This window comes from Molothrus ater, chromosome 3 (genome assembly GCF_012460135.2).
Source record: "Molothrus ater isolate BHLD 08-10-18 breed brown headed cowbird chromosome 3, BPBGC_Mater_1.1, whole genome shotgun sequence".
Classification (NCBI taxonomy): domain Eukaryota; kingdom Metazoa; phylum Chordata; class Aves; order Passeriformes; family Icteridae; genus Molothrus; species Molothrus ater.
The window spans coordinates 20,616,620-20,631,712 of record NC_050480.2 but is presented as its reverse complement, the minus strand read 5'-3'; the positions used below and the strand labels follow the sequence as shown (position 1 = coordinate 20,631,712).

At 35.4% G+C, this 15,093-nt stretch overlaps 1 protein-coding gene across 1 annotated transcript in view; it reads right to left on the bottom strand.

Annotated features, from left to right (window-relative positions):
• Positions 1 to 15,093, bottom strand: part of USH2A (usherin) — a 375,273-nt gene that overhangs the window by 324,069 nt on the left and 36,111 nt on the right. The window contains exons 7-11 of the mRNA XM_036380788.1: positions 14,435 to 14,619; positions 11,099 to 11,320; positions 9,719 to 9,812; positions 2,569 to 2,764; positions 1,668 to 1,798 (exon numbers count right to left, since the gene is read on the bottom strand). Coding sequence (XP_036236681.1) covers positions 1,668 to 1,798; positions 2,569 to 2,764; positions 9,719 to 9,812; positions 11,099 to 11,320; positions 14,435 to 14,619 — 828 coding nt within the window. The remainder of the gene's footprint in view (positions 1 to 1,667; positions 1,799 to 2,568; positions 2,765 to 9,718; positions 9,813 to 11,098; positions 11,321 to 14,434; positions 14,620 to 15,093) is intronic.

Below are 15,093 nucleotides of genomic sequence, written 5' to 3'. Positions count from 1 at the left end.
AAAAGTGTATTCTGCCCCATTTTTGGCAAATTTCCTTGAAAATTATCAATGTGATGTGACAATTAATTTTCATGAGTAAGGTCCTTATTCCTTATGATTCCATCTTCCACAGATCAAATTTGGAAACACTTCCTTCAATGATGCCTTCCTATTTCATGTAATTCATTTCAGCCTTTAGTCCCCAGCCTTACTAATCTATTCTTTAATGCCTCTCAATCATTTCTCCCTGCTCTGCTTCTACTGCAGCAATTGATGCTTTATTGAGCAATACAGTCTCCCCCACTTTTCCCATTTTATCTCCCCGCTCATACTTTCATAGTCAGGCATCATCAACATTCTTGTATATGTACATATAAAGCACTGATTTCTGTAAACTATTGTTGCTCTAATCACAGTTAAAGCTGACTTAGGTTAACATTTCACCACAAACCCTGGATACATAAATTAACATTTCTTTTCATTCCTCCTCTGTCTTGAAAAATAATCCTAACATGATACCTGTGTTTTGCAAGCTTTTTTTTCCCCACTTCTGTGTTACTGGCAGAGTGTGTTACTTCAGAAGACTGAAAATTATAAAATAATTTCTCTTTATAATTCAGCACACTATTTTAAAAAACATATTTTGCTGTAATTGCATGTCACACAGAATATGTACAAATGCATGAGTCCTCACAGTGCACCTGTGAGGTGCACTGAGCCAAACTGGGCACATATCTGTACATCTATGATGGTAACTGAGGACAAAAATACAATAGGATCCACAAGAGTTCATTGTTAAATAAAATTCAGTGACAAGAGACATATGATGAAAAAAGCCAGAGATTACTTTACAAATAAAAGTGTGGAAAAAAGAAGAGATAGGAAAAGTGGCAACAACCTGAAGAAGTTCTATCACATTTATCCACAGAATAAGATCTACCTTTACAATAAATTTCAAAACAATTATTTCTTACCTGTTCCTAACAAAATTTACATTTTGGCAATGGACAGGAACCGAGTGAATAGAACACAAACCACACTATACCTTTAGTATATATTCAAGATTTTAATCACTTTTCCTGGGTTTTTTTCCAACATGCATGTTTTAAAAGTTACAGATAGATTAATTATTGGACTAGACAGCTTGCATGACAATGAGGTCCATTGACTTTAAAAGCATAGCTGACAGTGTTCTCTTCTCAGCATCACTTTGTGGGTTTCTTTTATTTTTAATGGACTTCATAAATTAAAAGGGAGATCAATCCTTGTCTTATTATAGGGAAAAGTACCTTAATTTTAGTTCCATTTCAGGCTCAGCTTATTGCCTGAATTTTCAAAACCTTTTAGAAACTTTAAGACAGTACCAAGACCTTCAAAAACACTCAAAACCTAGATGTTTTAACATTACTGAGTGCAGAGGTAGCCTCCCAAAACTACTATTCATACAACACCTTTTATGTCTGTTGTTGATCTAGATGAGTAAGTCTTCAGCAGTACATCTCAAATTCCTCTCCGTTTTCTCAACTTTCAAATGTCTGGTGTAAGTCAATTATCATTTCAAAAAGGCTGGATTTCAGCTTTTTTTTAATATGGACTAGTTACCATCTGAATATACTTTGTAAAATCTTATGGCTGTATACCCAGCTGATTAAAACATTTTCTCCTTTTTCTCTCTTAAGGCTACTTACATTATCACACAGGAGGCTCTTATTTTTGGTGCCTGTTGCGTTACAGTCGCAGGGTTTGCAAACATCAGTGACTGAAAGATCTGCACCTGCTTGTCTGTAATGGAAATCCTTGCACAGCTCACAGTTCCTTCCTGCATGAAAGAAAGGTTATGCATTATGGCTTCCAATTCATTAAAATTAGCTGTATAATTCAAAATTAAAGACTATTCCTTTGAGAGAATTCTATAATTTTCAGGACGTCCATTTTAATGCACCTTTCATCTCTACCTGCCAATTTAGTGATCCAGAGCATATGAAACAATGAACCTGTTACAAACTATGTTTTACTCCATTAAACTTCCATCTGTTATATAATACCACACTTATATAAAAGCTGTGCCATGCAAATGCTTATACTTTTTTTTTTAAATTGAACCTGAAACTTCTTTATCTTTACTAGATAAAGCCAAGAAAACTGAAATAGAAGAGAATTTTTAAAGTATTCAAATGTACTACCAACACTGAATAAAGAGATTTATTCAATAAGCAAGAAACTGACATTAGAGAGAAATTTGACAACCTTTTTAGATATTGTCTGTTAAACCGGTCCAATAAGATTATATTTTGAATTTAAATGCTCTAGCACATGTAATGGGAATAGCCTTGAAACCACATATTTTAATTATTTATTTGAATGTGTTTTGCATGAAAGTTTTTATACAAGATTGGATTAAATTTTACAGTATTTTCCCATGGCTTAAGAGTTGACACCACTGTTGTTATTGCACTATCTGAATGGTTTAAAAATACATATACATGAGAATTTATAGGACTGTGAGCCATAGAGCATTACTAATTCAGCTGACTCAAGATTTAGTCAAAAAGGAACTGTAAAATAAACAGTCCATTCTCTTTGACTTACCAGCTGTGTTGTGCTGACAGTTATCACAAACTCCACCACCGCCTCGGTGGTGCTCCTGAGGAAAAGGATCCATTGCTAAGTCATAGTGGCAGCTTTCTGCATGGCCATAACACTGACATGGTTTGCAATTATAGGCATGGACTTGGTCACCTGGACGGAAAGGCTTGTCATTGTACAGTGGCAAACAGCGATCACACTGAAATGAATCAGAAGTAAAAGAAAATTCTGCTTCTTAGACATGAATATTTCTTCACCTCACAAGTTTACTAATATAATCTTTATGTTCATATTTTTGTCTATGTGTTTTCCCCAATTTAAATGTTAAAAATATTTTGCTTGGAAAAAAAAGTGAAAAAGCACAAAGGGAAATAACAAACCCAACATTTTAATTATTATTTTGACCTTTTGAAGTAATTTTAAAAACAGAGTACCAAGGAAAGTGAGCAGAAGAACAACATTTTAAGAATTTAGGTACTCAACACAGGCTCATGTCCTGAGATTCCAATTCACTTACACCTTTAAAGATGCAAAACAGTGCTTGCTATGCTTATGGCACAGAAGACATTCACTTAATCCATACATTTGGATGCATTTTAAACAATGAGTGTTCTTGAAGTTTCTAACATTGTAATAACTGTAGTTTGTATTACTACTATTTGACCTTGAGAGTGAAACAAAAGAAACAAAATATATTGCAATCATAATTTCTGTCTTTCAGAAGGAATTTAAATGCTTCAAAAAAGTTGCTTCTGTTACATATTTGGGCACCTATTTTCTTTTTTGGGTAACTTCCTTCTTAATCTTGAGAAGCATGCTCATCTTTCTTTAGGGTTGTTATTCCAAGTAGTATTATAACTATTTGTTACTTTTTAGTATGTCTATATCACCTATACACTGAAAACTAGGAAACTGCATTAAGTATCTAAAGTGTTTCACTCACAGCTGGTGCTGGGAAAGCATCATTTGTGTGTAAAACAATCTGAATTAAAAACCATAAGATTAAGATAGTCTAACAATTGCAGACCAGTCACAAACAATAACAAAAGACACTTCGGAGAGAAAATGAAACCACAAGAATTTATCTATTGAAATTTCGTTTGAATACACTAAATAAAAAGTAAGCAATAAGACAGCAATAATAACTGCACCTTTTTCTAATCTGTTAAAAACAAACCAAAACCATGCAATATCACCACAGTGAGAGAAAAAAGGAGTTTTCAGGATGAAAATTAGCAGGGTTTCACTTGAGACCTTGAACTCAGGGCTTTGTTTATCAGAGCAATCGGTGCCCAATTGTGATTATCTCACTTTAAGCGCACTAAGGGCAACAGCTTGATCATAACTTTTCACAAGTTACACATCTCTAACCTATTCAAGTCCTTCCCTCATTTACATCCATGTCCCCTCTCTCCCCTCATTGAGAAAAATCAGCATTACACAGCACCCAGCAACACAAGACAAGAGGGTTCATTCAGGCATGGCACAACTTGGGAAGCACAACAAAGAAACGAGCTACCAGCCAAGCTATCCAGCTCATGCAGCTCCCTCCTCCCAGCATGCCTATGGAAATATGTCCTCCTTGAAAGGAAAACAGTGCAGGAATAGCTATCAACCTGCCAGCCCTGAGTTTCCATTTGTGCATGGCCAGCCACACAGCAGCTGAAAGCATTCATCATCTCATTTCAGATTTAATCTTGGATCAGTTACTTATGCACACCTGTGCTTGCACCTATTGTTAAATGACACACAGGCACGAAGGAGTATGAGAAAAAGATGGCATCTGATTACATAGCAAGAAGCCTCTTTGAAACATCTCTTGTTGTGTGACTTTTAAAACTTTGACAAAACTTTTAAAAATCATAGAATTACTAGGTTTGGAAAGGATCTTTTGGAAAACATCATCAAGTTCAACTATTAACCCAACACTGCCAGGTTCACCACTAAACCACGTCCCTGAAAGCCACATCTACACACTTTTAAAGATTTCCAGAGACAGTGATTCCATCACTTTCCCTGGGTAGCCTGTTCCAATCCCTGGCAACCCTTTCAACTGAAGAAATTTTTCATAATATCCAATCTAAACCTTCTCTAGCCCAATTTGAGATTCTTTCCTCTTGTTCTTCACTTGTTACTTGGGAGAAGAGATTGACTTGCCCTGTCTACAATCTCCTTGGCAAAAAAGCAGTCATTCAGAAGCTGGCAATGAGTGTGAAATGTTTGTTTTTCTAGCAGTTGTCACACCTGCATGCAATAAAAATGGGCACTGTACCCCCACATCACCCTGCTGTTTGTCACACCTTTATTAGGTTAAGAATTGCATTTAACTTCCAGACCTCCAGGGCTGAACTTTCATGTTTGGTTGCACTATGATGTACATGTTGCCATCTTCAGATCTTCATTCACCAAATCTAAACTCTGCATTTACCCCAAACATAGTAGTTGAGAATTGCAAATCAAGAGATTTAGGGATTGGTTCTTGGCTACCACATGGAAAATGAATAAGTACATTTCCAAAAAGCCCGTGGCAAGGTCTAGCAGTAGATTTACAAAAGATGTTAATGCGTAACAAAACCAACATTTCTCTGTAACTGTAACACACAGAAACATGCAGATGTCCCTACTCTCAGTTAAACCTAGGCTCTTCAGAAAACATCTTAACTATATGGTTTTCCTTATGGAAAATAACAGACATGCCTTCTTATATAGAGATCTGAACTTCTCACCATCTGTGAAAAGTTTTCTGAGAAAACATAACATGGAGCCAAGTGGCCAAAATACCAAGCCTAATTTGGCCCAATTCATTCATCTAAAACTATGATTAAAAACCGAATTCCAACAATGCATTCAAGATGGTTTTTTTACTAAAATTATTATTAAAATTTTAAAAGCACACTCCTATAAGCACTGTTTTTTCTCTCTTTATATTTATACTGGAAGAAGAAAAACAACCATTATGCTAAAATTTACAACAGAGAATCCTGTATATAACTAGTGTCAAAAATGGAAAAATGTATCACTTGAAGCATACTTATGGTACCACCAGTGACTTGAGCCTAAGCCTTTATATACCAAGTCCATTTTCAGGCCCTAAGAATTCTGTGGACAGTACCTCTGAAGAAACAGTTAACAAATATCCAAAGAAATACTTCAGACAGCAACAGTAAAAATACTTTTAAACTTGCAATAAGTCATGATTAACTCGAACCTTTTATTCCAACACTTTTTAACTATCCTGCTGCTTGCCTCTCAGCGGCATTCTTTTATATATATGATTTTATGTGGAATTAATTCCTTTTTTTCCTTCTGTAACCTATGTAGGAGTTTACAGCCCACTCTGAAAGCTCAGTTGCAATAAACAGTGTACATACACACCTATAGTACTTATACACATGCTTCTGTAAAGCACATTATCGAAAGTACACAATTTTAAAATCTGATAAAGTGACACTGAGGCTAGAATGGCACCTTCTCAGGCATTTTGAAATGCTGACTTGTCTTTGAAAAGCTCTATTATGTATACCGCCCATGTTTATTTTTGCTGCCCTCTAAGTGTTGACTGAAATGGGATAATTAATCATAGACAATTCTTTCCTTCCTACGAGATCCTCTTCACTCCATTTCATTTCCTTAGCCAAATAAATATGGCTTCTAGGGAATATCTATTCCAGATAGCTTTGCCATGCTCTAAAGACAGTTTTGATTTCCTCTTGGCTTTCACCAGCACCCTCACTACAGCATTTGAATATCTACCAAGACTATACATGAACTACATCTGTCTCTTGTCAACTCCCCAGTGATCGAAGAGATTTTAAACTTAAAAGCCAGGTTTTACTAGGGGAAGGAAAAAAAAAAAAAAACCAAACCACACAACCAAAATTAGAACACTAAGTGACTCCAAGGGACCAAAGAAGACAAAATAGAAATGAAAGGTGTCTTATGGGGCTCCATCCCAAAGCTCCATGTATCAAAAATTGCATTTTTTGCTGGCTTACTTGTTTCTGCAAGTGAGAACTCTGTTATTGAGTGTACTGTAGTTAATATTTACAGCTCCTCATGTACTATTTATGATTAATTCCAACATCTAACATGATACAGATTGACCTTTAACTAAGGTTTACATAGATTCTTCTGTAACAATCTGAAACATCTTATTTATTCAATTCTTGATAAAACAACATATGCCATATCCAGTTTTCAGACCTCAGATGTTTAAAACCATTATGGAAAAGTCTGAAGACCTGAAACCTTTACTGAATCCAGTCATTCTCTCACTTCCATTCATATCTTCTTAAGCGTTTCTCAGAGTGGCTTTATTTATTTTAAATTTTCTTTTCTATTATGATTTCTGCACTTCTTCCTATATATTTGCCATTACCTTTCTCTATTAAGTTCTATACAGTTGATTTAAAAGAGGCCCTGAGTTTGCAATGTAAGGCTAACCTTGCTTGACTCTCTTGTTCTTTCATGGGCTGTTTCCAGCTTGTCATGTGACAGCTTTTGAACATGCTTTTCCTCAAGTCTAAAAGCTAATCTTTGCATACAAACGTTACTAAAATCTGGACTCCACTCTCGGCCCCTCAGTTTCCATTTGTAAAAGGAAGAGCTATCTTCCAAAGCTGAAGCCAAGGCGTTTAGAGAACAATTTGTAAATGAAGAAGCTAAACATTTTTTTCAGAAAATGAGAGACAAGCTTTGTAAGGATTAATTCCCTCTTTTTTCATAATCTAGCCCCTCAACATCCACAAATCATTCTTAAGCAACCCTTTCTTCCCATCATCTCAGATTTCATAGGAACATATTTCACCATCATTCTTCACCAAAATGGAACTCAGGAAAAAAAAAATCCATTTGGTATGTCAGATTTCATAACACAGTGATGCAAATACCTAAACTAAGATTTCTATTTGTAATACTTATGCAGATTTTTCATTTCTGGTATTGCTTTGCTGCCCAACAGCTAGCCAGATGCATATGGCAGATAAATTGAAGACAGTAATTTTAGCTGTATTAAGTGTAAATCTGACAAGGACATACTCTGCCATATGTAAAAAGCTTTTCAAGGATCTCTGATTTCTAGTAAAAGACATTGAAAAAAACCCACCCTAAAACCAATAATTTTCTTATAGCCCCTCAGTTGTGCTGACTTACTCTGCTAATACAGAACTTAAGTTAAAAAAAAACCCGCTTGCTGATAGTGCTATTTCTTCTTAAAAATATTTTCTTTTTCTCAACCAAAAAAGTTGTATTTGGAAATTTGCTTCACCAAATGCTTACTTAAACCAAAATAAATAAATAAATAAATAAATAAATAAATAAATAAATAAATTTTTACAGTTCCTAATTCACTGCGGTGGGAGCCAAAGAAACAGGTGTAAATCTATCAGACAGAGTTTTATCATTGCCAGTGATAGTCAAAAATCAAGATGGACTTTTGTTTTGCTTTTAAGTGTTAGCCATACCAAAAAAAAAAAAAAAAAAAGAAATTAAAATCTTTAGGCTGTTTGGATTCCATGTAAATCTTTGATAAAATTCAAACTAGTTAGTGATATATTTCCAAATACTAATTCTATTTTATTACTACTGCTATTTTATTTCATATTTAATAGATACTGACATGGTTATTAAAGAATGAGAAAAATAATTAAACAACATCCTTATTGTACTCTGAATTAATACAGTTAATTCAAGCACTTCAATTATAGTTACAATGCACATATGCCAAATCAAAGATGTGACACTCAGTGGAACAACCCATTACCATTGACAGGAAATATCTGATAAGGCAGATACATCATTAAAATGTATTTGGTTTGTTTTCACAAAGTAGCATAAGTCTTGCAAGAGTGCTTGGTGAACTTCCAGATCTTATTAAATATTTATAATTAATCCTTACAAAGTAACATTTCACAATGTGTGTTCTAATTAAAGGGACACTGTCGGCTTGAATTTTTTTTTCCGATTTGACCCATCTAAAAACTTGCAATTTTGGTTCAAGTCCCATTTAGACTGTATATCCTACACTTCTGCTTAAGAAATGGGAAAACTTAGAACCCCTATGAAATTTTACAAGAATCTTTCACACAATCATAAGCACAGTATCAAATGCTCTGGGGTTACCTCTCTTCACTCTGTTCGTGCAAGCACAGACTGCTTGGGGTTTTTTTGATGTGTGATTAGTCTCCCAGTTGCTACTGCTGTTGCTACTCCACATAACCCCTTCTTAATTTTTAGAAAGGCTACTTCCAAAAGGCATAAATGTAGCAAGGAGTACATCATGTACTCACAATGGAAATCTAACACTCAGTGAGATTGCGGGATTCATTCCCTTGATGTAGCTCATTTTTTCTTAAACTTAACTTTTTTTCCTTTTTTTTCTTTTGAGATAAATAATTAATCTAGGGAATCTTTTCTTTGAGCAAGTTTTTTTTTACTCATACATCACACTTCTGCTTTTCTTAAGTTGTATGCAAGCAGCTTCCAAGAAAAGCAAAGGCTGCATGAAATTAGTGAAAAGTGGTACCATTGAGCTCTCCTCCACATATTTTTCTAGAATACTATGACTTACAGTAATCAAACCCATTTTGGTTCTTCCACGGCCAAGAATTATGAAACTGCTAGAATCACAAATGAAAATTATAATTTTGCATTTGTGGTGCTTTCAATTGCATTATCGACCACTTGAACTCTTTGTTTCCTTTCAAATGAAACTAAATTGGAAGCTGAACTCCAGGATTTTTCTTACTGGATTCCACCTATTGAATGGGTCTGGAGTCCACAGGAGCAGACTAAAATTACCATGGAGTAGTACCTTCACCCTACTCTTGCTAGTTGCTACAGCAGGCAGAGACAATCTTTATCAGATGCTCACAGTCTAATCTCAGGTTTGCATCTAATGTTTGAAAGTGGCATCATTTCTAATAAGAAATCAAATCCCTGAACACAACACTCCTGATGGTCTGTGGTGGAATGACTTTCGGTGAGGGTGGAGAGTGGAATACATCTTTTTCCTTAATTGATACAAATCTGCAACAGAAAGTTTCCCTCTGAAGGACAGGCCTACACTAACACACATATACACACTCTCCCAGGACTGAAATCCCAGTGCTGAGGCTGTTCAGAAGTGGCACAGACAGACAAAGGTGAGACTCACATTATTTCCTTCTGTATAGCTTTCCTTGACACATAGGCACCTGTATGGTTTCACAGCTGTGTCACAATCATCAGCATGGCCATGGCAATTACACCTGAAAGAACAATAGGTGGAGTCAAAAGTTAGAACATGAAAACACATCTGTGCAAAAACATATTACACAGTCACAAAGTCAATTTTGTGTATTACATAGCCTGGTTCTTTATTAAGAACAAATAAATGTCACCAAAGAGAATGTTCTTAGGTGCAGTAAACTACAAAAGATTACTTCATTCAATATATTTTTAAGCATCAACAATTTCTTTTCAAGAAAGTAAAAACCAGCATGTAGTAGAGCTACTCTTGCCTTATATGATATGTGATGAAAACTGTATTTCAGTATGTAACATTGATATGTAAGTTTTTATTAAATAAATTACAATTATTCATCAATAATAAAACTTCCACTGTGACTCTCATTTTTCAAGAAATCTTAACCACAACAGGAGTAATTTTGAATTTTAACCCATTTTATCTCCATTAAAATTTCCAATTCTTACTAAAATAAAATCTGTATAGGGTCTTAATTAATAGTCAATAACCATACCACTCTACCTGAAAGGCTGCACTTCTGGAGGCATGACACAGCTTTGTAAACTACAGCTGAAATTATTTTACTGATACATCATCACCAATGTAAAGCTGTTTTAGTAAATGCATTATCATAAATACATCTAAATCAATAATCAAAATATATTAATAAGATAGAAAATTTTAAAGTAAACAAGACTTCTAACAGGGTGCTTTCTCTCAAAATGAGAGCTACCAATACAATTTCAGGAATAATAATACTTACAAATCTGCACCATATGCTTCTTGGAAACTATTTCATTGCCAAATTTGCATATTATTTCCAGGGCATAATTAGTCCCTTCACAAGACAGCCCACTTATCATATACAATAAAGTTGTCAGTCAGTCAGCTACCCTATTTTGAAAGGAAAACTCCAACTAAAACAAAGAAAGAGCTCTGCATTGACTGTTAAAATTGCCATGTCTCAGAATCTATAGCTTGGAAGAGTTACTGAAATAAAGCAAAAGCCATTATTTCAGTCATAAGCCCTTGCTTAGAGGCATTGGTAATTCCAAGGAAAGGATTGCTTTTGACAGATTTGTGTAATAAGTATAATTAATTGTAAAATAAAATGTGAGCAAACAGTTTTATAAAACAGTACACCAGTCATTTCCAACTTGATACACTGCTTCAGACCAAATTCCTTTTTCAATCATACATGTAAAAGCAAAACAAGTTGATCAAATTTTAGGCAGGTCCCTATATGCCATGCAGAGCTGTAACAGTCAGAGACAGTGCTGGATGTGGGAAGAGTCACATAACACTCACCTTCCACTGACTGTAACTTCATTAACTCCATAGTACCTATGCCTAAAATTTACCCAAGGTTCCCTAGTGTGATACTGGCCACGGAGATGAATCCTCACTTGTGTAGCTTTTACAAATTCTTGAAGAGATGGAGTATTATAAAAATCATTGTAACCAGGTCGGTGGTTTGGTTCCGGGGTAAGAACACTGAAAGTTAGATTACCACGGGAATACGGTGTAAAGCTGTTTAAATAGAGAGGAAAACAAATTAAACTCAAAATATTACATATTTTACAGATTCTAGCCCCTAACATACTGTTTCTCAGAGAGGGTCTCAACTGCAAATGGTAGTTTCATGCTTTCTGAGTAAAAATTCTTATGTCAGTGGATTCCCAGTCACCAGAATTCAAGACAGGGAAAAGAAATGTCCTCTATATGTCTGTTTTGTCTGTTAAACTACCATGCTCTTCTCCAGACCCAAAATTTCCAATTAAAAATAAAGCCTTTACCAGGCAACTTCAAAATATTATTAAAGTGTGATTGATACAGTGTCACCTGCACACATTTTCAAGAGATTTAACACACTTTCCTTGAGAAACACGAAGTAGGCTCAAACCACATAAGGAAAACATTCAGATGACTAACACAATAATTAATAGGCTTACATTGTTAGTAATACACCTGCTAAACACAAAAAAACCATACAGCAACAATTGTTATATTTTGAATTCCAAACTCACAGGACCATATCATCTGCTCCTCTGAGTGAGCAGAGTTAGAAACACATGCTACCTTCCAGCAAGTGAAGTACAAGCAAATGTAATGGAAAGCAGTAAGATTGAGAGTAAAACCACATATTTAAGCCCAGGAAGGGGAAGGACAATCCTGAGAATTCAAGTAAAACTGAGTAAACAAGCAGATACGAAGTGCACAACTTGGTATGAAACTGAGTAAACAAGTAGATACAAAGTGCACAACTTGGTATGAATCATGTCATGTTGGTCTATGTACTAAGCAGAGTTTAGTCTCTGGAAGAGAAAAGAATGTCTGCTTATTTGCACACCTACATGGGATCATTAAAAATAGGTATTACATTATCATGTAATCACCTGGCACCTGACATGCAACACTCAAAAAATGTCACTTGAAAATATGTCAGTTTTTGAAAGATGAGATTTCTAGTTAGGCTAGGTCTGCTGAGTCAAGCTCTTCTGTCTTCGTGAAGGATCTTTGAATTTCCCGTGTTCCTAATCCAGGTCAGTGCTTCACAAAAATCTCAGTGGAATATATCTGTTTCTCTGGGTGATTATGCCTTCTCTTTCCCTCCACAGAAAACTAAATAAAGTATATTTCTTCCATGTCATATAAAACTGTAATGGAAATGTTTAGACAGGTACAAATGGCAGATAAACAATACCATGTTGGTATAGAAACATCAGAGGGAACAGCAGAAAGACTGTAAGGCTGATGGCAACTAGATAAGCAGGTCATCAAGATTTTAGGGCATCTACATGCAGTTTCTCAGGAAAACAAAGGAGATTCTAAAATAAGGGGCAGCCAATATTCAGACTAAGCAAAGATTCAAGCCTCTGATAGGGGGATAAAGGACAGTGAGCAACTCCTAACTTACATAGGTGGTACAGGATGGAGAAACAAAAACCTTAATCACTTTCATTTCCTAAAGGACACAAAAGAGTGTCCATTCAGTACTAGCATGTGATCACCAAAACAAGAACCATCAAGTTACGGTAAGGATTTCAAAACCAAGGTGGTTTGTCTTCCATGTAAATCCAGGCAATCCTGGATAGGCCACTAGGACACAAGGACACTGGTGTCTAAATCCTGGACAGACAATCTGGACATGTCTTGGCAGGTAAAAGTTTGTGGGTATGAAAGAAAGAGAGAGAAAGAAGTTTTGTTTTACAATAAAATCCTCCAGGGAACTCTGTTACACTGCTGACATAAATCTGGGGCTTTGTTTCAACAGCAGCTCCTCTTTGAGCACACAGAATATTCACCAATATAGGTCTTATCACTTAAAGCTTTCTGTACATCAGCTGTACCCAAAAATTATTCATTTGTATCATTTCCTATCATCATTTACATTTTAATTGAAGGGGAGAAACTGTGCTGCTTAGAAAAATATGGACTGTTTCCATAAATGTTAACTCCTCGGCTCCTTCTTAAAATTATACAAATTCATATTTTGGGGCTGAAAAAGGTATTGCACCTCACTTATTTATCCAAAAACATTTGTCTTACTTAAGATATTTCCCTTCTCCTCTACCCTCTGCTTCAAAGATCAGCAATAAAGCTCAGATTCCTTTTCAGAAGAGTGGTGTAACTCAAATGACCTTATGCTCCTCTCCACAGAATACTGAACTCCTGGAGAATAGACAAAGATGCTGACACTTGAAAAGTCTTAGAAAGGTAGCAAAAGTGGGGGGGGGGGGGGGGGGGGGGGAAAGGCAAAATACCTACAGCACCTGAAAAGTATTTTCTCACCGATTTCCAGCCAAGTACTAAACAAGTCTAATACTGACTGGCATCTGAACTCAGGCAAGAGATAATGCAGTTGAATGCATGCAGTGGCAAAAGTTCAATTATATATATGTGTGTGTACATACATGGATATGTGTGCGTACTAAGGTAACATATTAACTATTATATACGTTATATGCTATGTTTTTTAAATGTATATTTTATATATTATAAAGCTTTAAATGTTCACATGTTAATTGACAGTAAAAGGGCTTGCAACATATTTCTAAATGGCAGTAATCCCTCTTGCCCCTCTTCCCACAGTTTTATATCGCTTCTTGTTTAGAAAGATGAGAAAACTTCAAGACAACATTTTCAACTCATTTCTTACATGTGGTGCATAACACTAGCAGGGTTGAATAACTGGCTTTTGTACTTCAGTCTGGCCTCTTTCCTAAGCTTCAGAACAAGCTGCCCTCCCAGAGATCAGAAGGTAGACTTTCATATTCACTAGACTGTTTAGAACAATGTTATATTAGTACCTTCCTCCACTTATCCTCTCAGTGTTCTGAAATTCTACTGACAATAGCCATCAAAACACTAACACGTAACATTTTGAAATTCTACCTCAAAAAGAACAAGAGGAATCAATTGACTCAGACTCATAAATTATTAAAATATGATAAAAATTACAGAAAACTTTTTGGCAATTTTGAGTTGAAAGATCATGTTTAGGATCTTTGATATATTCAGCAGTCCATAATAAATGAGTGTACCAAATTAAAAGATTCTATCTCATTGGGACATAGCAGTTAATCGTGTCAGGATGTTACCTGTTCAAACCATCTGTATTATGCACATAATACCCACTCATACCTATGCATCTGGAGACAGTTGACAGAATCTGGGTTTTCCAGAGATCCATTGTTCTCCATTTCAAAAATACTGCAATTTCTAGCAAAATATTGCCAGTCTTCCCATTCTAGATCATCTCTTTTTTTCCTCTCAATTTTTATTGCTTCAGGGTGTGGGCTAAAGAACTGCAGTATAATATAGAATACCTACAAGAAGATAACAAATTTATGAACTGATATTAATGGCTAAGCTGTAAAACAATGAGAATTCAAACCTTTTTCTTAATGTAACTATACAGTCTGCTTTACCACTCATCGACAGAAGCAGCCATATTTCACCCCACATATTCCTACCTAAAGCCAGAGGGAATCTTTTTTGTTGAACAAGCTCTTTGATTTCTCAGACACTATCAGACAACTACTGAACTACTGCATCAGAACTTCACTTTTTCTCAAAGAACGTTTGAAAATGCACTGCAAAGTCAAGTGTACGATTTGTTACAGCCGTGTCATTTTGGTAAAAATTAAAGTTGTAACTTTGTGGTACCAAATATTCAACAAGTTATTTGTCTGACAGCAGGTAATTTTTTTTTGTCTACATATTTTTAGCTCAGAATCTCATCAAATACCTGTGTTGTTTCAAACACTTCCCTCAGCATGCTGCTTAAGCAGAAGTGTGTG